General features: G+C 44.4%; 2 protein-coding genes across 6 annotated transcripts in view; one reads left to right on the top strand and one right to left on the bottom strand.

Annotated features, from left to right (window-relative positions):
• The window catches only part of HABP2 (hyaluronan binding protein 2), a 66,071-nt gene extending 41,383 nt beyond the window's left edge, over positions 1-24,688 (top strand). The window contains exons 4-16 of one of the 3 annotated variants that reach the window (XM_061458712.1): positions 7,190-7,226; positions 12,384-12,512; positions 13,622-13,732; positions 14,282-14,398; positions 14,764-14,883; positions 16,636-16,807; positions 17,681-17,775; positions 17,902-18,139; positions 19,016-19,158; positions 19,492-19,626; positions 21,168-21,313; positions 22,199-22,399; positions 24,109-24,688. In XM_061458712.1, the coding sequence (XP_061314696.1) occupies positions 7,190-7,226; positions 12,384-12,512; positions 13,622-13,732; positions 14,282-14,398; positions 14,764-14,883; positions 16,636-16,807; positions 17,681-17,775; positions 17,902-18,139; positions 19,016-19,158; positions 19,492-19,626; positions 21,168-21,313; positions 22,199-22,375 (1,620 nt within the window). In that variant the 3' untranslated portion in view covers positions 22,376-22,399; positions 24,109-24,688. Of the gene's footprint in view, positions 1-7,186; positions 7,227-12,383; positions 12,513-13,621; positions 13,733-14,281; positions 14,399-14,763; positions 14,884-16,635; positions 16,808-17,680; positions 17,776-17,901; positions 18,140-19,015; positions 19,159-19,491; positions 19,627-21,167; positions 21,314-22,198; positions 22,400-24,108 lie in introns of all 3 variants that reach the window. The other 2 variants (XM_061458713.1, XM_061458710.1) reach the window with 2 other exon arrangements.
• The window catches only part of NRAP (nebulin related anchoring protein), a 49,169-nt gene continuing 46,397 nt past the window's right edge, over positions 23,738-26,509 (bottom strand). For all 3 annotated transcript variants that reach the window (XM_061458709.1, XM_061458708.1, XM_061458707.1), the window contains 3 exons: positions 25,697-26,008; positions 25,311-25,463; positions 23,738-24,168 (listed from right to left, as the gene is read on the bottom strand). In XM_061458709.1, coding sequence (XP_061314693.1) covers positions 24,073-24,168; positions 25,311-25,463; positions 25,697-26,008 — 561 coding nt within the window. In that variant the 3' untranslated portion in view covers positions 23,738-24,072. The remainder of the gene's footprint in view (positions 24,169-25,310; positions 25,464-25,696; positions 26,009-26,509) is intronic.

Here is a 26,509-nt window from a genome sequence, read left to right as displayed (position 1 = left end):
TGAGGGGGTTTAAAGTGTTATAAATCTTTTTTTAAGAACTCCGTGAATTTTTGATCAGGGATTTTTCAACACACAATAGGGTATTTATTAATAATTTTATTAATTAATCAGGTCTATCTATCTGATGACAGCAGTGGATATGGCACACTTAATCCACCAGTACATATGGCCACTTACTGAGGGGATCAGTTCTAGGTAGTTCAGTGCCAGTTTTACAGACATTGTGGGAACCCAATCTAATATAAATAAACTCATAATGAGCTGGTTGTGTTAATTCACACTCAGTGAGGAAGATGCAGGTGCAGTTTTAGACAACACAGCCTTGCACAGATTGTTCCTAACTATACCTAAGAGTTAGATTGATTCATTAGCTTTGACGATCCTAATCTGACTTTGCTCTAAATATTGCTGTGGAAAATGTAGAGCATATCCCCCCTCCACCTCACCCCTGAAAATTCATTAACATTGCTAAAATGCAAAAGCAATTCTGCTGTCACTGAAAAGCAGCGTGGCAGAATATTCAGCAGGCTAGTTTTTAATAAAACATGGTTTTTCTTCATAATTAATATAACAAGGTTTTCTGGCTTAGCACTTGGAGTGGATCCCAGGAATAAAAAAAAAAGAGGGGAATGAGTAGCCGTGACGTGACCATTGCATAACAAACATGTTATGAGAGGATGTTTTTGCGTTAATGATTTGTTCCAAAGAAAAAGTTTACTCTGAAATAGTTTGAATGAAAAAAGAACAGATTTGCACTTTGCTGAAACCATGGAAAACACCCTTAAATTCTTATTTCCATCCTTTCCCAGAACTATGCATCTTCATCATTGTCATTTTTATCTGAATCTGGTTTGGGGAGTTCTTATAAGTAACACTCTGATTAATAACTGTTATTGGTGAAATATAGCACAAGTCGAACACAGATTTAGGTGATAGCTCCTATCAAGTCAGACAAAATAGAACAGGAAAGCACTTGTATATTCATGGATCTGGCAGGTCTGGAGCAGGACCCTAAGGCAAATATTTCTGTTTGATTCTTTCGTATTACCTGAAGAGAAACTGATTTCACCTGCATGAATCTGGACTATGTCCATAAAAGACATAAAGCTGCATGATGGGTGCTAATGAGAACAGATTTTGGTCCTATATTTTATCATATATGATGCAACTGCGCCAAAGATCGACTTCAGACGTGACAGGTCTTCTCAGGTTGGGTTAGGTTATTTTCTGCTTTTAATTACAATTCTGCACAGTAAGATACTATGGTAGAAGTGTGCCTGCCATAAGGTATTGTATTGTTAAGTGTTCCTTATTTAGCCAAGAAGAAATCCAAAGAGCTCTGCTGCAGCAGATTGTGCAATTCAGCTTTGTATCTTCCCTTAATCAAACTTGTATTGAAGCAGCTTTTCTGAAATACACACACATTTAAATGGCTTAAATGTTGTGAAGTTTTGGACTAGAGAACTCCGCAATTGGACAAGGCTGGGCTAAATCGCACAACACTGTGGTGATGGAACTGTTCATATGCCCAGCTGCAGCTCCCATTTAAATATGCTCTGAAGTGCTTCAGCTCATTCTTGGAGGAGGCAAAAAAATCAGTTCAGGCTTTTACCTTGTATCAGAGTTCCCTGCAAACTCAACACCCCTAGCAGCAGGGAGAGAGACACGGAGGGGGCACAGTGGCTAAGTGGCTCTTCAATGAATATTTTGGAACTTGAGAAAGTTGATGTCCACTAAGTTGTGATGAAGAGCATTTTGAAGTCACTAACCAAGACCAGTCCAACAACCAAGAGCACTTAGTAGTGGAAAGGGAAGGGTTAATGTGGCACATTAAGGTCAAACAATTGCAAAGGAAACTTGCTATCAGTGCCTATCTCCTAACTGGCTCACAGCAGATAGAAAACTTAGCAGTACAGGTCTCTCCTTGCCTCAGCTGCTTGGAGACCAACATTTTAGGGTGCCCCAAACTCTGACATCTTTTTCCACCTGTTGATGGCTCTTTTCCCATGGGAAACTCCTACTCCTGCTCCCTTCACCCTCTCTCCAGCACTGCACCACTCACACGAGGGCTTTATGCTGTGCTGTGTCATAGAGCAATCACTGCAAAGATTAGTGGGTGCTGTCAAGCCTGTCTCGTCTGTGGCCCATCAGGTGTGATGCCCCTCTGCAGCGCTCGCCTAAATTTGCCTGCTGCAGCAGGAAAGCAACAAAGCCTTGGGAGTGCTCCCAGCTAATTTTGCACCACGCACTCAGAGAGGGAGATGTTCCTCGCTGACCCCTGAAGGCAATCTGCTTATGCCCTGAAGCGTGCAGGTTGATATCCCCTGTAACTAAAAGGACTTAATGACTTTGCATAAGCTTCAAGTCTAGCAGTATAACCTGCATTCCCAGCACTGGCTGCAAAAGCGTTTGATAGCGCAGCTCACTTGTTAGTGTGACAAGCTGGCTCCTGCAGCCCCTGTGAAACAGATCTTGTAGCTTCCCCTTGCTGTGGCATCTGAGGCTGACCCCGTTTTCCACCTGGGAGCACAAGCACACCTCATCCACCAGTGAGCAGCTTTAGAAACAGCCAGCTGCTACCAGCCCATCTCTCACAGTGCAAAGATTAGTTTGGAAACTTTGATCTCTTGGAAAACAGGAGCAGGTAACTCCTGTGCAGGGAACCAAGCTGGTTTCAGCAGCACCTCCGAGGGCTCTTGCTTTCTTCCTGGATCCCTGTGGTTTTTGTATCGGGTGTTACCATGGGAAAGGTTCACAACTAAATAATCACCAAAATGAAGACTTTAAATGTAAACCTCTCTGGGTGCCCTGGGACCCGTCTAATGAATGTGTCACTCACTCGGACTCACATGTTGCAGTTCAGTGTGGAGGCAGGAGATGTCTTGCTAGCAGAGAGGTGAAGAGCTCAGAGATTCTGGTGGAATCCTTTCAGAGAATGGTTTCCCAGGCTAAAAATACAACATGTGTTGCATGTGTGCTCCAGATGATAATACGCCCTGCTTTCATTATACTGCAACCATGGCCTTGGCTGAGAAATACAATGCCGTTGCTGGAAAAGCCACTTTCCCTTGAAGTTCAAAGACTGTCACTACCCAAGATGGTTGCAGGCAAAAATCTGGCCGACTGTAAGAGCATCAGAACTGTCGATTCCCTCCTCCTTTGGCGAGAAGCCCAGACAAAGGTTCCCACTGAGAGCTGTCAGCAGGATCAAGGGGTTCACTGCGAAAAGGCAGTAGTTGTGTCTGCCCTCATGGCTCCTTCATGCCTTATGTCAGTTGCAGATGGAAGTTGATCAAATATCCATCCTCGTCCTCCAGTTCTTCCCCATCCCACCTCCTTCTCGGCTGCAAAACTGTGGCTGCACAGAAGAGCACATGAAAGGGGCGATACTTGTTTTTCTGCCATGGAGGTCACTTGGTGGTGAGTTGCAGGAGAATTTGCCCAGCTTAGTGCAATTAAGTCAATAGGCCAGTTTCTACCAATGAGGTTTAATATCTGGACTCCTGTAGTGCTTTGTTGCAGACTGTGGGTATGTGCAGATGCAGTTTTCATCCTCGTTGCTAGCCTGTCGTGCCAGCTTGAGTAGCTACAAGGTTTTCTCTGGAGTTGCTTCTGGTTTGCACACATGCAAGCGCGCAGCCTAACCCTGGGTTGTTGCCTTTGTGCTGCCTGTTTCTCCACCTGCTTTTGTGGTTTAATTATTCATTTTGATTGTAATAAGGAGTAGCGAATGTACCCGAGACACACTAAACAGTTCAACTGCAGAATGCCCTTGGCAGCTGTAAATGATTTCCCTTGGATTTGGGGTCAAATCTGCCTGGATTTATTCAGAAAGAATTAAGTGGACATTTTTGTCTGAGAAAGAGCTGTAGGATTCTGTCCTGAGACCAAGAAAGCTCATGGTGCTGACATTACTGTTTGAAATCCATTACATTTCATTAGTCTCTCTTTCTTATTGAATTGAAATGGAAAAATGGAGAGTATCATGTATCTGCAGCATTTAACCTTGGAACAAAGCCTAATTAGCAAAGTTTGGATGGTTCTTCAGGGAAGTGAAGTTTTACTGAAGTGCTAATCATTATGATGATGATGATAGACAACAAAGGTCAGGTGAAATTAGGGTATTTTAAATTTCAGCCATTTCTTCCACCACGTTTTTCTAAGAGCCCTATAAACGCAACCGGCTCCACGCTCAGCAATGCACTGGTGCCCATATCAAATGTCTCTCTCAGGATTTTTCTTTTTCTGCACAGTTTCTTTTTTATGAGCCTAAAGTAATAACATTTAAAATCCCTCTCCACAAATTCTTCCATTTTCATCCCCCATCCCTGCGGACCCGCTACATAGAGGATCCAGCAAGTTTATTCCCTCTTGAGAGAGCACACAGAGTATCGCTGTCGAGCTGCAGCAAGGAGGCTGTTTGGTGAAACCAGCCCCGCAGCCTTAATTCCTTCTCCCAACCCCTTTTGTTTGAATCCTACTGCTCGTTGGGTTCCGTGCTGCACCTCGTCGGAAGGACAAGATCCTCCTCTGCTGGCCACGAGTAAATACGGCACGGCAGGCAGGATGTCCTGCCTTCACTGCCCCTGCCTGCACCCCTCCTGCACCCTCACTCTGCAGCCCCCTAACCTGTGCCGTCTCCTAACTGCCTTCTGCATCCCATATCCTGCATCCCCTTATGGCAAGGAGGAAAGGGTGAGCTCAAGCACGAAAGAGGGAAGGAGGTGAGCGCTTGTCCCTCCTCTACTGCACTCCACCATGGAAAGGGAAGCAAAAGGCTAAAATCTGGCCTTGCACTGGCTAGCAGGGGATCAATGCTTCAAAACCAGTGCAGCCTGGTGGGTGATGCAGTAGAACTCAGAAGGGAGGGGAAAAGTGTCCACACCACGAAGTCAGCTTTGCCTGAGGTTTTGTGTATCTGCTGCTGAAGCATCTGACAGGCTCATGAAGGGGAAAAGCTCCAGGGAGTTCCAGGGACACTGGAGTCTTACAGCAGAGATTGAGCTTAACTCTTGGATTCTCTGCTCCAGGATGTTTTGTTCCCAGAAACATTTCTACTGTGGCAGCAGATGGAGGCTTTCACCCAAAGGCAGGAACCAAAGTTTGGGGCTCATCCACCCCAGACTACAAGCCACTGCCTGCTTTCAGGGATGTTACAGGAAACCTGCACATTTCCCAGGCAGCAGTTATTACAAGAGTTTAGGGTATCTGCCCTTCCACAGTCAGCTCTGTCCATGGAGGAGTGCCTGGATGCTATGGGAGGGGTAGGTGGGTAACCTGGAAAAGAAAGTAGTGTAGCAAAGTGCAAGGTCTCTGATCTTTCTCCTTCCCTTGGTGTGTGAGCAAAGTCTTGGCCATTGTGTGAGTGTCATCTCTGCTTTACAGCTGGGGGAAACTGAGGCACGGAGGAGCAAGATGCAGGCACATCCTTCACCTCCCTCAGCCTGGGCTGAAACCCTCTAGCATCCCCATGAGGGGCCAAGGGCTGCCCTGAGTGCAGGGGCAACCTTGCTGAAGTCAACCCTTCTGTTCCCAGAACCCCTTTCCAACCCCATCAACACAACAGGGCACTGCAGACAGCTGGCGTGGGAGACAAAATGTTTCTTGCTTCATCCTGCTCCCATTGCTGCTTCCTTGTTCTTAGTTTCATGAATCCTCCAGCAGAAAGGAGCACTGTTGCTGGGTCTGTTTTGGTCTGTGTATATGGATGAACACTACCACTAATTGTAAATGGAGCAATTAAACCTTTTCTTTATACAGGGTCTGGCAAAGGATCTGACCTGCGCTTAAGAAACATATACACCAAGGGCAGAGCTTTTACAGCCTTCTCATTTACCATCATCTCCGTGCTCATTCAGGAGGGGCAATTGTGTGAATGTGTGTGTCCTCCCAGCTGCAAAGGATTTAGTTATGGATGTGTGTGGCTCACTTAAGTGCACCTGGAAAGGGGCTCTGCTGAACAGTGCAGGGGACATTGCTCATTAAAGTCAGTGGGAAGGGGAGAGCTGGAGTGTCTGTTCTCCCTGGCTCAAACACAAGAGGGAAACAAACGTGCCTGAAGCAAAATCTCATTTATATATTCCAGGTAATATTCACAAACATAAATTCTGAGCTTTTTAGGTCCTGTTTTTTACTCATTGCTTCTGATTCATTCGTTCTTAGTCGCAATCGATGTTAGCTGAGAATGTTATTCTTCTATATGCCATTTCTATATATAATGCATAACGAAACAGGGTGTAGATTTAGTTAATTGTACCTGTGGCAGTATGTAGGTGCATATAGTAACTGTGTGTGTGTGCATGTGTGCATGTATGTTGTCTTTATAGCATGTGTTCAGTTGTTTGGAAATACATTCTCTTCTGACAAATCGTGTGAGAGATGATGAATAGCAGCTCCAATTCTCCTTCTTTACACCTGCTGTTAGCACATGTATTCTCGTCACAGGCAGGTAATCCTGTCCATAGCTGGGGTTTAGAGCAAGAGAGAAAGCAAGCTGAAATTGTCACGCAGGAGATGCATCCCGGTGTGGAGTCAGTGTGTCTCCTTTCAGACAAACCTCACTCACACTCTTCAAAGCCTGAGAGCTGTTTTCCTTCTTCTGTTCCCTTTTGTTGCTTGCCCTTGATCATGAGCCCAACAGGAAAGGCTGGAGCTCCACGCTGGAGGTCGGGAACATGGCATTTCCTAATGGGAAATGGCAGAACTGTTCTCGATTCAAATGTTGACAGCCTTCCAGTTCAGAGGTCCAGATCCCACTGGCTGCATCAGCACAGGCTCCCAGGGCTCTGCTGCACTGCCTGACCTCCTCTCTACCTGTCTGAGCTTTGGCAGCCAGCTGGAGAGTGGCCTGTTGGTATCTCAGACACATTAGACAAGCAGCCAGTGCGTGGTCACTTAGTGAGCAAAGAAGCAACCGAACTCATTCAGGATAGGCTTTCCCCCAAAACACACCAGCCCAGCCACTTGGACTGGATGCTCAGAAAAGGCAGAGCCCCCATGTGGGCTGTTGGGAGCAGGGGGCATTTGAAGACATTTTGCTAATCCTTTGAAAATCCAGCCCAATTAGCTCCGAAGTGGGTAATGGATGTCCGGCTCTGGGGCGAACAGAATCTTTGTGCTGTAAACCAAGTGTTGTGCTGGCTTTTGTTTTTTCAGAAATTGACTCTTTGCCCTTTTCTATCTCAAGCAGGCGGCCCATTTATTCTCCCTGGCTGACCTGCTGACTGGTAAGTGGTTTTGACTTCATTGTAACCTGCATACCAAACTGAGGGACTGGTGACCTGGTCTTTCAAAGAGCCTTTTCTAGTGCCCAGTGCTGAATCTTATTAACTTGATGCACAGCTTTGCTGAGCTTAAAATGAGGCCTGTGATCAAGTAGAAAGTGTGCTTGACTTTGGATGAGTAATATGGTGAGTAATATTCAGACCTCTGCATGTGCTCTGTGCTGGTCCAGGGGACAATGCTGCACTGGATCCCAGGCAGGAGCATGTCTGGCACACTGGAGCCCAAACCAGAAGCACAGCAGCAGTACCGCTTTGCAGCTGATCATGGGGTACTCCTAGACTGTACAGCTCTGTTCCAAGCCAGGACTTTTCCACTGTTCATAGAATCGTAGAATGGTTTGTGTTGAAAAGATCTTAACATCATCTATTTCCAAGCCCCTGCCATGGCAGGGACAACTCACACTAGACCATGTCACCCAAGGCTCTGTCCAACGTGACCTTAAACACTGCCAGGGATGAAGCATTTACCGTGTCTTTGGGCAACCCATTCCAGCACCTCACCACCCTCACAGTAAAGAACTTCTTCCTTATATCTAACCTGAATTTCCCCTGTTTAAGTTTGAACCCATTACCTCTTGTCCCGTCACTACAATCCCGTGGCTGCATTCTGTGGCTACGTTTGCTCAGCATAGCTCTGGGGATGCATGGTGCATCATGATGCTGGCCTACAAACCTCACATAAGCAAAGAGTCTAGCTGTGCATGAGAACTGAAGGCCATATAAATGAAGGCTAACTTTCCCTTGCAGCATACAACAAACTGTGCAACTTATTTCCACAGTGTTTTGTGCTAAGTGCAGGAAGGTTCAAAAGGTGTTTACAAGCTCAGGCAAGTCAAAAATCATTAAGGGCTATGCAGCATTAAGATGTTGATAAAGGTAAAGCTCTGATGAATGTTACGTGTGGATGTGTAGATTGTATCAGGATTTGCACATCCTTTTGCAGGCTGCTTGGTCCACATAGAAGATTATGGTTTTATTTATATGTTTAGTATTCTTGCAGATAAGTTCTGCTTCTCCTTTTCTTTATTTCAGTGGCTCTTAGATCTGAATTTATAATTTATAGCTAATAAAGTATTTTATTAATATGCTCATTTTCCCAACAAAATTATGTTACATTACATTAATATACTTATTTTCTACTGTTCATTCCAGTGGCATTTTGGCTTCCAGGTCAAACCTGCAAGGTCCAGCAGCCTTGTAGTTCATACAGCACTGCTGCTTTCCCCAGATCAATGTTGCTCGTCTAAGAGGATGTGTATGGAACATAAATTTCCACATTCTTTGTGCACCCGAGCATTTGGCTTCTGCAAGTATCTGGCCACAGAGCTGTGTGCTTGGCTTCAGGCTTTACCCACAGGCCTTGTGCAAACTGATTTGCCTTTTGATGATGGAGTATCCCTTTCATGGTCTCTTAATTCATTCCCTCCCTTATGGTTATTACAACTTTCATTATAAGGCTTTATGGTCCTTACCTCTGTCTCTCCACTGCCCCTGCCCTCTTCATTCCCCATCCTTCTGCAATTCCGACTCCTTCAGCGTCATCATCCACCTTCGCCCAGCTCCCAACCCTCCAAGGAAAAGGTGCTGCAAAACCGCTTTTAAGTAACAGCCATAAAACTATGTGAAAGGCTTTGTTGTTAACTGGTCTCTCTTTCACAACTTCTTTCTGGAGCTACAGATACTCCCAGCTATAGCGTGTATGGAAGAGAGGAAATATGTGAGGTCTTGTCTCTGTAAAAGTAAATGGGGGACATCTCGTTATTTAAAATACAGTCAGGATTTCAGCCCCATAAAAATAACACTGCATTATTCTCAGAGCTGGAGACAAAAAGTATTTAGAAAGGTGGCAGGAAAACTCATCCTGCTTAAATTAGGCCACATTTCAGTCAATCCCCAGAGGTTCAGAGAGCTTGAATAAACGCCGGGTACTTTCTGGCGCTCTTGATGTGTGTTGGCAATAGGTTTTAACTTTGCACATCACTCATCTTGACATCTGCAGTCCAACAAAGTTACCTCCCAATTCAGGTCACTCGATGGCATCCTAATGCATCACTTTCTCACTCGGAACATTAGTCATGACTTGATCCAGTGAAGGTTTTGAAAACAGTGTGACTGCTGGCGTTGGGATATCTGTTCTTTCTGAAACAGAGAGCCCATGTAAGCTAATGAACAAGGGGATATTGATCAGAAATCCATTGCTTGATTGACAGCTCTTGGCAATGTGAAAAACTGCAGATGAAAGCTTGAGCAGTTTAAAAGATCACCCAGACCTCAAAGCTGATTTGAAGCTTTAAAAGTCAATCTCTGCCTATCAATTATGGGGGGATTTTTTTGTACTACACAGAGGAAAGCTATTCTTTGAAAATTTGCATGCAGGATGTCTAATTTAATTTCGTGTAATAGTCACATTTCAGTGACAAATGTCAGATCACTGCTTTTTTAAAGTATGTTAAGGTTTTCCAGCACTTACAAAGAGTGAACACTCTGATTTAGTAATATGTTTAAATCAACCAGTGTATCAGACTTTGTGCATTAATTATGTGCTCAGATACAAAAAAAGTGTTGTTTTTCTTTTACTAAACCTATAGCTTGTTATGAATAATTAAAAAAAAATGGAATGGGAGCACTTCTTAAATAAGAGTTGTAGAAGCCAAATAGTTATTTAGTGCCGAAGCAATGATAAATAAGACGACATCTTTTAGTCTGATGTCATGTACCCAGGTCAGGGTTTTCTATTCTTTGTTTTTCATTACTTCACGCAGCTGGGGAGGGCACGGAGTAGCTGGGAGATGGGAAACATCACTCGTGACCCATAGAGGCACCTTCTGCTTCATAGTTTCATAAGAAGAGATGGGGGAAGTAGGGATGTTCTCAGCTCGGCAGCCCACTCATCACCTTGGCTGGTCTGATGACCAGGCAGCTCAGCTTCACGACTCCCACTATTCATATGGGAAAACCAGGGTACCCAAAAGCATTTGCTGATGTTTTTCAAGCCCTTTCTGCTTACACCTTTAACTGCACAGCCTGGTCATAACATTTCTTGCAGTGGTAACTGCCAGCCCATGAGGGGGTTGTTAGACAACCCAAAGTGCCCTCCTCAAGAGCTGACAGGTACCACACTGGCCTCAGATGTGCATTTTCCTGTTCCATAACTGTCTGGGGGTCATCTCCCTGTCAGTGTGAATAGGGTTTTGTGCTCCTCCAACTTGCAGAGCTGTCAGAAACAGACGTCCTGCAAAACATGAATTGCATCTTTGCCGACTTGGGGTTTGCCATTGAGATGTACTTAAAATAGTCCATAATGGGACCAACAAGTAATTTCATAGGTGTTGTTAATAAATGATTAATTATTAGCATTAAAAGATTGCTAAGATATGATGCCAGTGTAACAAACTGAAGTGACAGTATTCTCATTTCTCAACACCATATTTACACTGAAGAGTTGGTTTAAAAATCATGTTAGATGCTTCTACAGCGGCTTGGCTATTTGAGCTCATTTGGAACTCTTGTTTTTCCTGCGTCAACTCCAGAGAGTCCTCACCAGCCTCTGTAAATCATGCTGGGCATGTCTGCATTCTGCTTCTGGCAGCCGTAACTCCCCTGTTCATCCTTCACAACTTTTAGCAGGTATATTTTCCTATTAAAAGGGCTCCCCCATCCCTCAGAACACTTCTTTAAAGCATCTGTGGAATAAAAGGCAACGTTTCCCACTGAGATTTTGAAAACAAACAGGGAAACAAAATCAGCCTCCTTCAGACAATCCCGTCAAACTCAAGTCCGCTCGCAAAGTCTCCCCTCCGACACAGTGAGCTCGCAGGCTGCATTTCAGGCAAAACCCTCTTTTTGTTTTCCTTTCTCAACTACCTCACATTAAATTTAATTTTGTTCACTGTAGACAATGTCCTTATCTTCCAGCGAGATCCTTCTGTTCCTCAGCAAGGCACACACTTCCGCAACACTTGCACATTGTCGAGACTCGGCTCCTGTGGAAATAATGAGCTGAGGAAAAGGAGTCTTGACTTAACGTAGCAATAAATGAGGTGAAACTTTCCTCCTTTTTTTTTTTTTCTGGTGAGAGTTGGCATGTAGGAAAAAAAGAAGGAAAAAAAGACAGTTCTATTTTAATATGAAGTATAAAACATCCATTGTACAAAAGTGGAATTTCTTTCTTTTTTTTTTTTCAGAAGCAAAGAAAGAATAAAGATAAAGGCTGCAAGCGAATGAATGAGGAGAGAAAACTAAGATAATGCAGTTGATAATCAGTTCAAGGCAGAGCATTATCCATGGGGCCATCGGTCCGGCCCTAGGGGAGAGCTTTTTAAAATGCCTCTGTACGCAGCTTAGCTTTGCTCATTACCATAGCTTGTCTTTGAAACACCAGCGTGGCTTCCCTCGGCAGCAGCCCTACCTGTGCAAGGAGCTGCCAGCCCACTTTAATCATCCAACCCCCCAAATATGTGCTGGCAAAGCAGTGCGTCCCACTGGTGCCAGGCTCCCAGGAGGATGCTGGCTATCGGCTCGGCTGAGGAGAGGATGGACTTCTTAGCATAGGTCTGCTGTGCCAGGCCCTCACTCCACAGAAGGGGCTTTGTGTATAGGGAGCTACACAGGTGTGCAGGTACCTTGGGCCCTCAATCCCTTCCAATTTCCCCCAGAATGGGTTTCTGTGTCCCCACACGCAGCAGGTACCTGCATGTCGGTGAGGGTCTTGCCTTGTGCTGCAGCAGCGGTGATGCTGATGGTGATCAAAGTAGCTGAACAAGGGAAAACCCTTCTTCTTGTAGGAATGTAAATCCCCTTTTCTCACTGCGCTGGTAGCAGCCATCAGCATCTTCCCTGCCTGTGAGAGCAGAGCTGGGGCCAGCAGTGCTCAGGGGTGGCCATGCTGGGCGCTGAGTGAGCTCTGCCCATACCGAGGAAGAGCTGAACGGCATCTTTGGTCCTCAAGATGATGCAAGCTCTGGACCGACTAACATCCCAGATGAGCCAAAGGAGAAAAGGGCTGTGTCCATCCCAGGAAATGACCTCTTTCATACCTTCTTTCCTTCTAGCAGTCCTAATTCCTCTGTTCTTCCACTCTCATCTCACCCCATCCTGCAGACGAGGCTGATGACTATGAGTACGATGATGAGTACCTTGAATTGGAGCAGGACCTCTTTAACCAGCAGCAGCACTCAGAGGACCCTGACTGGTTTGAGGCATATTTTGGCTACAGCGATACTAGAAAAGGTACCTCTGAGGGGTGGGCAGGGAGCGGTACAATCCCAGCCCTGTGCTTGCAGTGGGAGTGTGGCAGGCCTCGGCTGCCAGCCTGCTCTCGAAATGCCTGCATCAAAGGGATGAGTTAGGAGGATCGTTTGCTGTGTTCTCCTTTGTATTTCTCTTGTAAGGAGCCTGTGTTTTATCTCTGGGTTTCACAGGATGGATTCTGATCATGCAGAACATTTCTGATTGCTACTACAAAAAAAAAGCACAGGCTTATTTGTCTATAGACACTGTAAGATGTAATTGCTGTTTTCATGGGATGTATGTTCTGTATTTATGATGAGAACCAAATGTAGAGCAGGTTTCTTTCTTTTTTTCTTTCTTTTTTTTTCTTCTCTCAGTTGCAGTCTTTTTTCTTTTTCTGTTTTGCCAAACTTCAGGAGAGCAGGAAAGGATCCTTGAGATTCCTCAGGGAACACAACAGGGAAGTTGCTTGTAACATACCCTGGGTTATCCCCTGGTACAAAGAGAGCAGAGCTGGTACGTGGCTTGTCCCCAGTGCAAATTGCTCCTGACAGCCTGAAATAGAGAGGTTGAACACAGTTCTAAGGAATAGCATTCAAGAGCCTCTCATCAGGTGCCTGCTCCCTTGAAGCAGCAGCTACCCAGGGCTATTACAGAGCATCATGGTGGTGGATGGCTTTTCTAGGGAAGATTTAGTGCTGCCTTACAAACAGAGCAATGACAAACCCAGATACCTCCACAACAAGTGCATGAAAAGAGATGCCCAGGCACAGCTCTGGCTCTTCAGGCATCTGTTTCTTCTGCTGCCATAGAGGCAAATCTGCCCCTGGGCTAAGGAAAAACTTGCTCCATTACAGCTCCATCATAGACATAGAGAAGGGAGCTGGGGATGTCCAGACCCAAAGCTGTGAGCTGTTACAACTTGCAGTAAGCTCTGCAGCAGCCCATAGCTGCTCCTGTGGTTGCAGAGCTGATGCATAAGCACAGTGTGTTACACAATCTGCTGCGCCTAGGAAGGCAGCCTTCTGTGGTCAGAAAACGCAAGAGAAATCAGGTGATGGAGGTGGAGCAGCTGGAAGTAAACTAAAAGGTCCCCATCCTTCCCCCAGCAGACCCATGCTCCTCCAACCCCTGCAAGAACAACGGTACGTGTGAAAACAGAGGGAGCAGCTTCAGCTGTCTCTGCCCCAAGCCATATGCTGGGAACACGTGTGAGAGAGGTAAGTGTTCCTTTGCTAACTTACACTCCTGATTTTGGCACCTGATGTTACTGTTACAGCTCTGACAATGGGAGCAAATACAAGGCTTTATAAACCCACTGTTTGCTGGGCTGAGGGTTTTGACAGCCCACCCCAGTCATGTTTATAAGTCTCACACTTAGCTCTCTGTCTAGACCTAGGTCTGTCTAAAGCAGTATCCAGATTTTAGGTGTGCAGAAAGCATTCCACCTCCTAACAGGTGCTCAATAAGGAGCTGCTTGTTAGTCATAGTATCATAGAATGGTTTCGGTTGGAAAGGACCGTAAGATCATCCAGTTCCAACCCCCTGCCTTGGGCAGGGACACCTCACACTAAACCATCTCACCCAAGGATCTGTCCAACCTGGCCTTGAATACCACTAGTGATGGAGCATTTACCACTTCTTTGGGTCTCCAGGTTCTTTGCCACTGATACTGAGAAAATGAAGAGAAATCCCAAGCCCACATGGGCCAAGCTCTTGTGCACACACAAATGCTGATGAAGCACCTCATGTCTTTTTGTTTTCCACAGTGGAGGACATGTGCCTGGAGAAGAGGTGCCACAGAGGAGACTGCCTGCTTACATTAACTCCACCTTACTTTAAGTGCAGTTGCAATCATCCCTACAAGAAACCTGACTGCCAACGAGGTAGGTGCTCAGCCCAATCCAAGTGGATCGTGGTGGGGACAGCACGGGGAGGTCACCTCATCACTGCTTGTCTGTGGGAGAAAATCACATACAACCCACTGCATAGTGTGGTCCTGCCCTCGTCATCCAGCCTGAGTCTGCTACAGGTCCCATCCTTGGGCTGGTCAGTGATGAGTGATGCTTGATGCACAGTGGGTGGTTCAGTCATTGGTAACCTGCCTGGTGATAAGTGTTCTTTAGGAGCTCATAAGAACTGAAAGCCAACAGGCTAAGTGGGAGCTCTCTCCGCTTTCCAGCAGGCATGTGAGTGGCTGTATGGCACTCAGCACAGTGACACGGCTGTTCTGTGTCTTCCCCATTGACAGCATCTTCACCATGCAGGCCAAACCCTTGCAAAAACGGAGGTGTCTGCGTTCGGCACAGGATCAGATCCAAGTTCACCTGCGAGTGCCCGGCACCTTTCAGAGGGAGGTTCTGCGAGGTCGGTACGTCACAGCACCAGGGCACAGCGTAGGGGTGAAGCCTCTGGACATACCCTAAGCCAAAATAACAGGTGCCGTCACTGACTACATGCGGGCACCCACCTCCTTGGGGAGAGAGATGGTGCAAGAGGCTGGCTTCTGCAGTCACCACTGGCAGAGGGAATCAAAGCAGTTCCAGTACTGATGTGTGCTTCAGCAAGGTCTCACTGCTGTATGATGAGTGAGCACACGTTTCCCAGAGGTGGCATATGTCCCATGGGGAAGGAACATCAGGCTTTCCTTAAACAATCAAAAGATGATGTAGTGAAGATTCATTCCCAGTTGTCTGACTCCCCATGCTGAGGAGACAGCCACTAATATATGGAAGGGCTGCCAAAGGCATCCCAGCCTTCATGAAGAGCCTTTTGGCACTGTACCATGGGCACCACAGCCCACACATGTTTCCAAGAAGGAGGATTTGGGTTTTCTCTTTTAAAAATTGATTGTCCTTCAAACTCCACATCACAGGTGACTTTTACCTCCACCTCACTTACAGGTCAGGTTCACAACCCGACAACCTTCTTTTTGGCACATAGAATCATAGAATAGTGTTGGAAAGGGCCTTATGATCATCTAGTTCCAATTCCCTGCCTCTGTCCAGCCTGCCCTTGAACACCACCAAGGATGGAGCATTCACAAGTTCCTTGGGCAACCCATTCCAGTGCTTCACCACCCTCACAGTAAAGAATTTCCTCCTTATAGCCAATCTAAACTTCCCCTGTTTAAGTTTTAACCCGTTACCCCTTGTCCTGTCACTACTGTTCCTAATGAAGAGTCCCTCCCCAGCATCCTTGAAGGCCCCCTTCAGATACTGGAAGGCTGCTATGAGGTCTCCCTGCAGCCTTCTCTTCTCCAGGCTGAACAGCCCCAACTTTCTCAGCCTGTCTTCATACAGGAGGTGCTCCAGTCCCCTGATCATCCTCGTGGCCCTCCTCTGGACTTGTTCCAACAGTTCCTTGTCCTTTTTATGTGAGGACACCAGAACTGCACACAATACTCCAGGTGAGGTCTCAGGAGAGCAGAGTAGAGGGGCAGGATCACCTCCTTTGACCTGCTAGTCACGCTCCTTTTAATGCAGCCCAGGATACGGTTGGGTTTCTGAGCTGTGAGCGCACACTAAAGCTGGCTCATGTTCATTTTCTCATCAACCAACACCCCCAAGTCCTTCTCCGCATGGCTGCTCTGAATCTCTTCTCTGCCCAACCTGTAGCTGTGCCTGGGATTGCTCTGACCCAGGTGTAGGACCTTGCACTTGTCATGGTTAAACTCCATAAGGTTGGCATCAGCCCACCTCACAAGCATGTTAAGGTCCCTCTGGATGGCATTCCTTTCCTCCAGCATATCAACCAAGCATATCCACTGCCCTAGCATGGTAGCATCTCTGTGCCCACTTCTGTCTAACCCTGCTGTGATACCATTTCTTGCCAGGCCACTGGCAAAGAGATTCTGCTTTGGCATTAAGACACCTCTTAGCTGCTAGGTCTTTACCATGGAAAAGCATTTCAGTCATTTGAAGTCAATCAAGCTTCAAGCTGGACAGATATGGGAGATTAGCCTTATTTCTGGCTTATGTAGGTTAAAAGGTACCATTACATGACCCAGTAGGTCCTTCTCCCCTATAACATGAATGTAGAGCAAGGAAGGGAACAAAGAGGGACTGCTTCGGGCACGGAGCAACACGAAAGCAAATATAACTTTGGTATTGTCTTCCTACAGGACTGTATGACTGTTATGAAGAGAACTCCTTCAATTACAGAGGAAGAGTGAACCAAGCAGCGAATGGCAAGATGTGTCTGCACTGGAATTCACACCTTCTCTTGGACCACCCTATTAATGCCTTTATGGAGGATGCTGACTTTTATGGCATTGGTGACCATAACTTCTGCAGGTAATATTTTGAAGAAGCAACCTTAGAGGTCTGTATCAAAGAGAGCACTGTCATGGTTTAACCCCACAGAGCTGCTCACTCACTCCCCCACCACAGCATAAGGGAGAGTATCAGAAGAGTAAAAGTGAGAAAACTCATGGGTTGAGGTAAAGACAGTTTAATAGGAAAAGTAAAAGCCGTGCACACAAGCAGAGCAAAACAAGGAATTCAGTCACCACTTCCCATGGGCAGGCAGGTGATCAGCCATCTCCAGGACAGCAGGGCTCCATCACATAGAATGGTTACTTGGGAAAACAAACACCATCACTCCCAATGTCCCTCTTTTCCTCTTCCCCCTGGTTTACATGCTGAACACCTTGACTCTGTGTAAGCACTGCTCAGCATGAAACCGTCCCTGTGTCATCAACTCTGTTTTAGCACAAATCCAAAGCACAGGCCTGTACCAGGTTCTATGGAGAAAACAAACTCTATCTCAGCCAAAACCAGCACAGGCACTGAGGATGAGCTGCTCATGAATTTGGCAAACTGATAGCGTTATGATCTCACATCTTTCAAGACAATGTCAGTCTACAAAACACCAGGATGTCAGAGGTGCATTCCCTCCCATCAGTCACTGATGAAAGGTTTCCAGAAGCAGCCCTCATTCCCCATTTTTCTTAGGGTTAAGATAGGTCTAGGCACAGTAAAATGGCAAAAGCCTCACTCTCTTACCTCAAGAATCTTCTTTGTAAAATCTTAAGAAAGAGTACCTTTGGAAATCTGCTTCTCATATGAGAATATAAGGCTGTTCCCTTAAGAATTCTCAGCTCCTTCCCTGGTTTCATGGGGATTTCCCCATTCCTGCTGGCTGATGGTCTGAACTGTTCCCTTCAGGAATCCCGATGAGGATGAAAAACCCTGGTGCTACATCAGAAAAAATCACAAAGTGGAATGGGACTTCTGCGATGTTTCACCCTGCTCAGGAATAGGTAAGGAATTAGAAGTGAGCTGTTTGCAGTAGTGTACATGATCCAGAGCAGCAGGTGACTCCCCGTTACTTAACTCCTCCAGTCGATATTCTCTGCATTATGTATCTACTGTCTCTTCCAACGCAGCTGAAGAAAGCCTACAGTCAGTAGACAGCCCAATAGACCCAAATGAAATGTTCAAAACATGTGGACAACCAGAAATTCCAAGGATGCTTCAGAGGATCTATGGTGGGACTAAGACCACAGCTGGCAAACATCCCTGGATAGCATCTCTGCAGAGGAAGTCTTCACCTAGGGGTGAACATTTCTGTGGTGGAGTGCTGATCAAAGCATGCTGGGTTCTTACTGCTGGGCACTGCGTTGAGTAAGTGCATGTCATGTGCCTAGGGTAGATAAATATATAAAAATCAGGATGGTTATTAAAGACAGTTTGGAATTCAATTTATTTGCAGTCCAAATGATTGCTGGGAATCAAATAGAAAGGAAAATGTATATGTGAATAAATGAACACATAGCTGAAAATAGATGCATCTACTTGAAAATGGTGCTTACTGGAATAACAAATTAAACTTATCCCCCACTCAACTAGAATGAGCTAAAATAGTTGTGTGAGAGGAAAAAAGGAGGAAAGTAACCAGGTTTCACAAGGTATAAAAGAAAGTCTCTATGAAAACTTCAGGAGATAGTAGGATACCATAAACAACGTCACATATTGCATCATAATTAAGATCTCCAGAACAGCCTAAATATGCATTTTGCTTCCAATTGTCTATGTGCCAGCTACCTTAGAATATGAAATTTCCTTCAACATTTTTGTTGAATAGGTTGGAAACCACCACACTGAAGACTGGTAAATCACACTCTGGAGATCATTCCAGCACAGATGATTTTACGTATGTCCAAACTGCATATATGCAATCATACTCTCCTGGCTATATGAGCAGCCACTGATCATCACAGCCACAGTCATACATGTGTGCCTACTGCTACTCTGCCCTAAAATGCAAAGAAACCACATCATGCAGTTTTAAATCACTTTGTTTTCCTGATTGAAACGTGTTAAGAGCACATGTATTGTCCAACACCATCACTTCCCTGACTAAGCCCTCCTACAACGATCTTGAGAAATCTATACATGCTCTACAACAGGAAGGAATATCTTGATTTGCAGCTGCTAAAGGCGCAGGTTTTCACCACCACTGATAGACCATGACTGAACGTGATTTATTTTCTATTTCAGGCAATCAGCAAAATATCTCCAAGTAGCACTTGGAAAGCAGAACCTCAAGAAGAGAGAGCCTCAAGAGCAAATATTTGATGTGGAGAAGATCATCAAACATTACAACTACAGAACGAAGAATGACGTCCCACACAACGATATTGGTAAATCCTTTTTATTGAATACACACCTCCAATCTCAGTGGTTCAAAGTGCCTCTCCCCAGCTAACGTCAATGTAAAATTCTCATTGAGGCTATATCCTGCAAATAATTAGGCCAAACTGTGGCTTAGACCCATCTGAATTTTTGGGATGTGACTCTTGATGGGCAGGCAGAAGTGGGAGGAGCAAAACAACAGGGATAGGTCCAGCATGGAGTGTAAATAGCACTGTCAGGTACATGCAGCTTTGCCTGGGGTCGTGTCACAGCCTGGTATGATGGCTTGGGATTAAAATTAGCTCCAAATAAATAAAAGTTGCTGTTTCTCTTCTCTCCAGCACTACTTAAGCTGAAGCCAGTTGATGGTCACTGTGCAGTGGAAACAAAGTATGTGAAAACAGTGTGTCTGCCTTACGTTCGCTTTCCCGATGGGACTGACTGCTTCGTTTCAGGATGGGGTGCCACAGAGAAAGGTATCTGTGGTCTATTCCATAGCAAGACAGGCTGGTTCTTTCAGTAGCAATTGCCAGACCCAAATGTGGACCTAGACACTTAGTGAAACCAAGACATGGAATTCATGTCTGAAGACATGATGAATTAGATGAATTCGTTCATCTTAGGATGGCTAAACCCTGCCATGGAAACCACTCATTAGCAGAAATCTCCAACTGCTAAGACCAACCAAACCTTTCAGAGCTCTGCAAAAATCCCTCACGCAGTGTTTTTTGCTTGCCACCTGACACACCATGTCATGGTTTCACCTGAAGCCAGCAACAGAAGCAAGGAGATACCAAGAGAGAGGCTATTGAATATAGAGTTTGTGTGTTTCAAGACAGGACTAAGAAAGATGGGAACTTTCATACAGTTTTCCAGCCCATTGGGTCAGCAAAAGCTTTTCAGAAGCAGCATCTGGATCTTCAGATGTGCTGAAAAATAAGGAAGAAAAAGAAAATCCAAAGCTTTTCAAGTTCAACCAGCTCTGTCCCAAACCTTTCCTGCCCGTGGTAAATCCTAAGGGGAGAAATTACTATGCTTAAAAAAAAAGATAATGGCAATTTTCTGAAAAATGCATTTTCTCATGTTCTGATTGATGTGTTGCTGTAAAGCAGCAGAAGGAAAATGTGTCACTGAGGCTGCAGTAGGTGTCCTAGTGCTTTGTGACTGATTCAGCCTGATACGATACATAGGACCAAATTCTCCCTTCTGATGTAGCTCTCATTGAAGTCCACAAGAGACAAGCGTGTTCATTTGATCAGAATGCACCAACAGAATTTAATGGACATGTTTTAAAAATTCCAAATAAAAAGTCTCTCTTAAAAAAGGTACGGGGAATTTTATTTTTCTCTTTCCCCAACAAAGAGTCTCAGGTACCCTGTACGTCTTCAAACTAGATGGCTCCTTCTTTGAGCAGATCTATTATTAGCATTGCAGGAAATCACTGCAGAAATGGAATATTTCCTGAAACTCAAGAAGAACCAAACTTATAAACCACCCTTAATTATCTACAGATGTAGTGCTTTGAAATCTTGGCTATTGCCTTTAGATGTCAAGTTATGTCTTTAGATTCACTGTAATTAATCGTTGCCCTTAAATATTGCATGATTTTCAGTTTTCATCTGTTTCATTAGCTCGTGCGTTAAAACATCTAATGGCAGCAGGCTGAGAAGTGCTGAGCCGCTTGCAGTCCCACTCTGGGACCCGTGGAAGCTGCAGACAGCCAGCACCTCTGAAATGCAGGATTACATTGGTAGAGCTGATGGGAGCCAAATTCTGAATATCTGACCTTACTACTACTCAGGCAGCAACTCTGTGTCCTGAGCAAAGCTTCCAGGCTCCAACTCTAACCCATACCATTTCAGACAGATACGTCTTTCCTTCCCAGGCTAGCACATGCTTCCTCCCCTGCTGCTCCCCCTTCCCATCCCAATGGGAAGCAAGCTCGTGTTTTGAACAAAGACAATACATAACAGGATTGGGAGGAAGGTGACTCCATTTTTTTGGTGCACATCCATAGATGACTTATCCCATCAGCTGTTAGATGTCAACGTCAAGCTGATTTCGCAGAGGAAATGCAATGCACCCAGAGCATATGATCAGAGACTGGATGAAAGCATGTTTTGTGCAGGAAACTTTCAGAGACCGGGAGCTGATTCTTGTCAGGTCTGTTACTTTTTCTGTATTTGAACATTAATTTTTTGTGTAAATAGTCAGGCTGTGCACAGTAATAGCTTTGGCAGGGTGCTGCATATGCATCTGTTTCTCCCATCAGCGTATTTCAACAGCCATCATCTTTTCTTCAGTACAGTTTGAGATGTAAATCCCTAGAGCTAATGTTGTCACTGTCAGCCACAGGCAGATCTATGGAAGTTAGAGACTAGCCTGGAAAGTTTGGCTTTGAAGGCACTTTGTCATAACCTGAAAACTTGCCTTTTTTCCTCTCCGTTTTATTATGGCCTCTACCATGAGCACCAGTTCTAATCTGATTTTCACTATCACGGCTAAGACTTGCAAGGAAAGTCAGGATTGGTATTTCTTCTCATTACAATCAGTGTAAATGTGAAGCAAGTTCATATTTATACTGCTTAAAGATAGGGAAGAGTTTGAACAATGCTTCCTAAAGTACAAATTACCACTGTAAGCATACTTTGCAACTGAAATCACCAATTAAACAATGACACCAACCAGCTCAGAATAAAGTTATGTTGGGGGGTGTGGGAGAGATCAAGTATTTTTATTTAGGCCATTTATCTTTCTGAGCTCAGACTCTTGAATGCCTTGTACTTTCATGCCTGGGAAATTTCACGTGACCTGGTCAGATGTATGTCACAGACTTGAACAAACAAGAAGTTACACCCAAAAAGTCTGGCATCATTTGACCTGGTTCCGGAACTGCAAGCCTACTCAGGCACTGAGCAGCATCTGGTGGTACATCTGATAAGGAAAAAGCATCATTGCAGCTTCAAAATGTTATGATGAGAGAGGAATACTCTTATTTTGGTTAACATTTTCCTTCAGGTTTTGAACATGTGTGTTTCTTCTCATCAGGGAGACTCCGGAGGCCCACTGACTTGTGTAGAAGATGGCTTCTACTACGTATATGGCCTTGTGAGCTGGGGTGAGGGCTGTGGGTTAAAAAACAAGCCAGGAGTTTATACCCAGGTGACAACATTTCTCAGTTGGATTAAATCCACAATTCAGACTGAGTCTAGGTCACTTCATTAGGAGACAGCTTCGGAATGACACATGGTAAGCTTGAGACATTTACTTATTTTCACTGTTTCCCCAAACATCTCCTCTTCGACCAAAAACGCTATTGATATTTTCTCATGGGGCATCCCTCAGCACCATCTTGAAAGCAGCCTTAGAGCGTTTGCTAGAATGTCAGTGGCAGTGTTCTGTTGGGGGCTTTGAAATAAGCACATGTTTCATAGCAAAACAGAGCAGAAAGTAAACCAACTCCAGTTCCTCCCCAAATCGATCAGAGCTGCAGTTCCCAGTGTTTCCAGTTCTGCTTTTTAAGCCTTAAAAAGTCTGCAGGCTCAGCTGCTGCCAGACATTCTTTTTTCCCCTCATGTCCCTCCTGTCTAAGGTGTGCTTTTTCTGCACTCATTGGACCCCCAACACCTCAAAGCTATTGGTGTGTGATCGATACTAAAGCCAGTACCATTTTTCACGTGCTTTAAAATCGTCTTGTGCCTATGTCTGCAAGACTGCAGCCATTGGAACTATCTGAGGACGGAGCATTAGGCAGGAGAATTATTTTTATACGCATTTCTGTAGGGCAAAAAACCACAAATTCCATCAGTGATTCATTCCAGATTGAAAAGAAAAACAAAAAATCAGTACTAGGATTACCCACTTTATCCTGATTAGAGGATCATTACTTAATATGCTACAGATCTACAGTGGTATATGTGTGCTTAACTTCAAACACAGTGAGACCTAGAGGGTATTAAATCCCATTTAAAGGTATGGTTGTAAAGCTATTGGATAATTCTTGGGGTTTCATAAGTTTTGCAAATCAAATTGTCATTTTTGCCCAATGATTCTGCACAGAAATTTGAAAAACAGGGGATTAGCATTAAGTCTATTAACCTGATACAGTTGAAGATGTCCCTGCTCATTGCAGGTGGGGTTGGACGAGGTGACCTTTGAAGGTGCCTTCCAGCCCAAACCATTCTATAATTCTACAATTCTAAATCAGGATGTAAAGACTAGATGCATTTGTGAAGAGTCCTTTTCATCTGAATTCCAGGGTTTACAACCTGCCCATAGCAGCTCCCTAATTTATCAATAGCTACCCCTATAGTGAGAATTTCTAACAAATTCATTCTGATTTTTTGCTTTGGAAGATTTGAAAAAGACTGAAGAACTAATTGTGACCTGAATACATCCTGTTAATCAAGAACAAATTCTCTGATGTCCACAAAGGCCTGCCCTTGGTTAGTCAATGATCACTTTGCTTTCACTGGCCCTTCTCTTGTTTATCTGTTAAGCCACCTGAATCATGCTCTTGTATTCTCTTAGGTCAAAGGTGCCAATAAACCAGGAATACAAAAATCTCAAATTACTACAAGTATGGAATGAGGTTCATCTGATTTATTCATTACAAATTATTTTATATTCTACCAATCAGGTTAATCCATCTGTAGTACAAAGCTGAGCCTGCCAGTCACCTAGTATTATAGTTTCATTTACAGCTTCAAATAAATATCAGATTCTGTAATACATACAGTGATAAATCACTGAGTATCCACACAAAAATAAAATGCTCAGTTACAAATTGCAATGTTCAGGTTGCTTTTTAAAACAAGAAGTTTTTAGACACCATTTATTGTGCTTCCCAGAAAACTAGTAAAACTACAGGATTTGCAGGACAAGATAAAAATCTATTTGTTATGTCATGTTTCTGTTTACTTCTAATACAGTTGCATTCTTCTTCTCTTGAATTGCAGAATTTCTGAAGCATCAGGGTTGACTGTGGCCTGCTGAGATCCTTCTGTCCCCAGCTGGTCCTGTAAAATGAAACCCAAATGAATTGTGAGGACAGCCAGTCGACAGCAAAAAGATTATCTATTATTCCATTAAAATATTTGTGTATTAAAAATTATCGTAACTGGCAAACAAACGAGCAAAATCTAAATCACTGCTCTGCACTGAGCAAACCTCTACAGCAGAGAAGTGCACAAAACGGAGATGCTCATGGAAGTTAAATACTACACATCTCACAGGACTGAACGTGCTCAAGTCTTAATTTCTCGTTTGAGCCCTAAACCAAGCAAACACCTGAGCTCCTGGTGGATTGCAGACCTGTAAATTCCCCTGGGATGATCAGATCATTATCATACCTGGGGCTTAAGAAGATATTTGCCTGCAGTCCCCATTGCTTGCATTAGTCAATCATAGCAGTAACTTATTTCCTGCGTAACTTTTCAGATGGGAATGTAAATCATGAATATGTTGTGTTTCTCTTGGCCTGGATTACTGTTTGACTTGTTGCCAAAGTTAAAACTTAAATGAAATGAGTATATACAAGTGCTGATATTCCAGGAAAACCTGGAAGATCATGGCTTGTAATTTCTTGCATCTTGAGCTGGACAGACATGGAGGAGGCTGGAGTATTCCTCCTTTGCAGAGAGCCTCCCACAGATATACAGCCGTACAGCACACATTATACTCTCAGGAGTCTACACTGAGTCTGTCCATGCAGCTGCCAGTGGAGATTACACGGCAATACACAAAGCAATACATGGTGTCTTGCTGAGACTAGGAAAAGAGAAGGAGAATTTTACAGGAAGTCCCTTCCACCTCTACTTCTGCTTGCTGTGGAGGTACCAGGACACTTAGAGAGCTGACGTTTACAAGTTAGGGGAAACACATCCCATAGTATAAGTAAATCCTATCCCATGGCACTTCCTAGTCCCTACAGGAGCTGCTCAGCCATGAAAGTACTGAATTCCTTTGAGAGGTTCCTTCAAATTAAGGTGACACAAAGCCACAAAGCTTTGTGTGGGAAATATACGTATTCTGTTGAAATAATAGGCAGAACTGTAGACTTTGGGAAGCATTCACGAGGACTCAACAGGCTCTGTGCCTGTCTGCTATCTAGAGAGCAGAGCTCTTGGGATTTGTGAGAAGAACAGTTTACTCTACTTACAACTCCGTATCCATACTGGGCAGAAGAACCCTGCAATGCCATTTCCCGAAGGTATGCCAACTCAGCGGCTCTTCTTGCCATTTCGACTTTGTGAGAACCTGGGGGAGTCCAGCCAATGCCTCTGAGCCAGTTCAAGTCAGACTTGTATTTTACCTGAGAGAATGAAACATACACCAGTGTGTATTACTTTCTTTGGCTCTAATCAAACCACACACTGTGTATTCAAGAAAGAGTATATAAAGAGTCTACAATAAATAGAATATTCATTTTCAGCAGACTGTAGTTCTTTCAAGAATGTGATTTTGTTGATAGGTAAGGTCTGCAAAGCACATTACCACAGACAGCTCTTAACACTTGGAAAGGCAGTGTCATTCAGCTATACTTACATCACTCTGCAACTTGTAGGCCTGCTTTGCATGCTTCACATTTAGCTGCTCAGGATCACAAGTGTATTGGTGAAAAGGCTGCTTGTAGTTAACATTGCTTGCAAGCTGCTGGCTTCTCATAGCATGGAGGAATCCTGGCTGGTTGAGGTGACTCTGGAACTGGGTCATGTTTTGGGCATATCCACTCCTGTATTGATTGTCACTCTGGAGTTTCCCCACTCTGAGGACATGCCTGATTTTGGGATCATCATTTGCACTGAGGAATCCAATCCGCTGGCCTCTGTCTCTCAGGAAGGCTTCTCTGTATTTGTACTGCATGAAGTGCAGAGAAAAATCTCATTTTCACATTCAGAATGCCTTCACGTTCTGTAATGAAATAACTTACCCTCTCCTAGATCCTATAGTGCCCAAACATCAAGGGCTGGTTTGCTAACAAACTACATCTCCTAATCTAACACGACACTTTGGAAGAACGCCCTTTGTGATAATCTTTAAAGGAGTACAAGGACTTAGGGACCCCAAAATACTCACCTCTCAAAAGCAACAAGAGGTCTTCTTACTGTTGCACTCTCGGGTGCACCCAGTACACAGCTCAAGCAACAGCTCCTTCATCTTCATGGTTTTTTGCCAACTGTGGTCTTCTGTGTTCGAAGGTGACCCACTTATTCTAGACAATGCTTTATTCATAGCCTAGTACCTATTTTATTTAACTACATTATAATATGCCTCCTTCTTAAGAATAACTCTTTGAAGTGAAACAGAGCAGCCTGTTTTTATTATTATTATTATTATTATTATTAATGGGGGCCTTTA

This window comes from Pezoporus flaviventris, unplaced genomic scaffold (assembly GCF_033815535.1).
Source record: "Pezoporus flaviventris isolate CSIRO_AGI_PZ_B2104156 unplaced genomic scaffold, CSIRO_AGI_Pfla_v1 ptg000029l, whole genome shotgun sequence".
Classification (NCBI taxonomy): Eukaryota; Metazoa; Chordata; class Aves; order Psittaciformes; family Psittacidae; genus Pezoporus; species Pezoporus flaviventris.
This window is presented reverse-complemented; position numbering and strand designations above follow the sequence as displayed.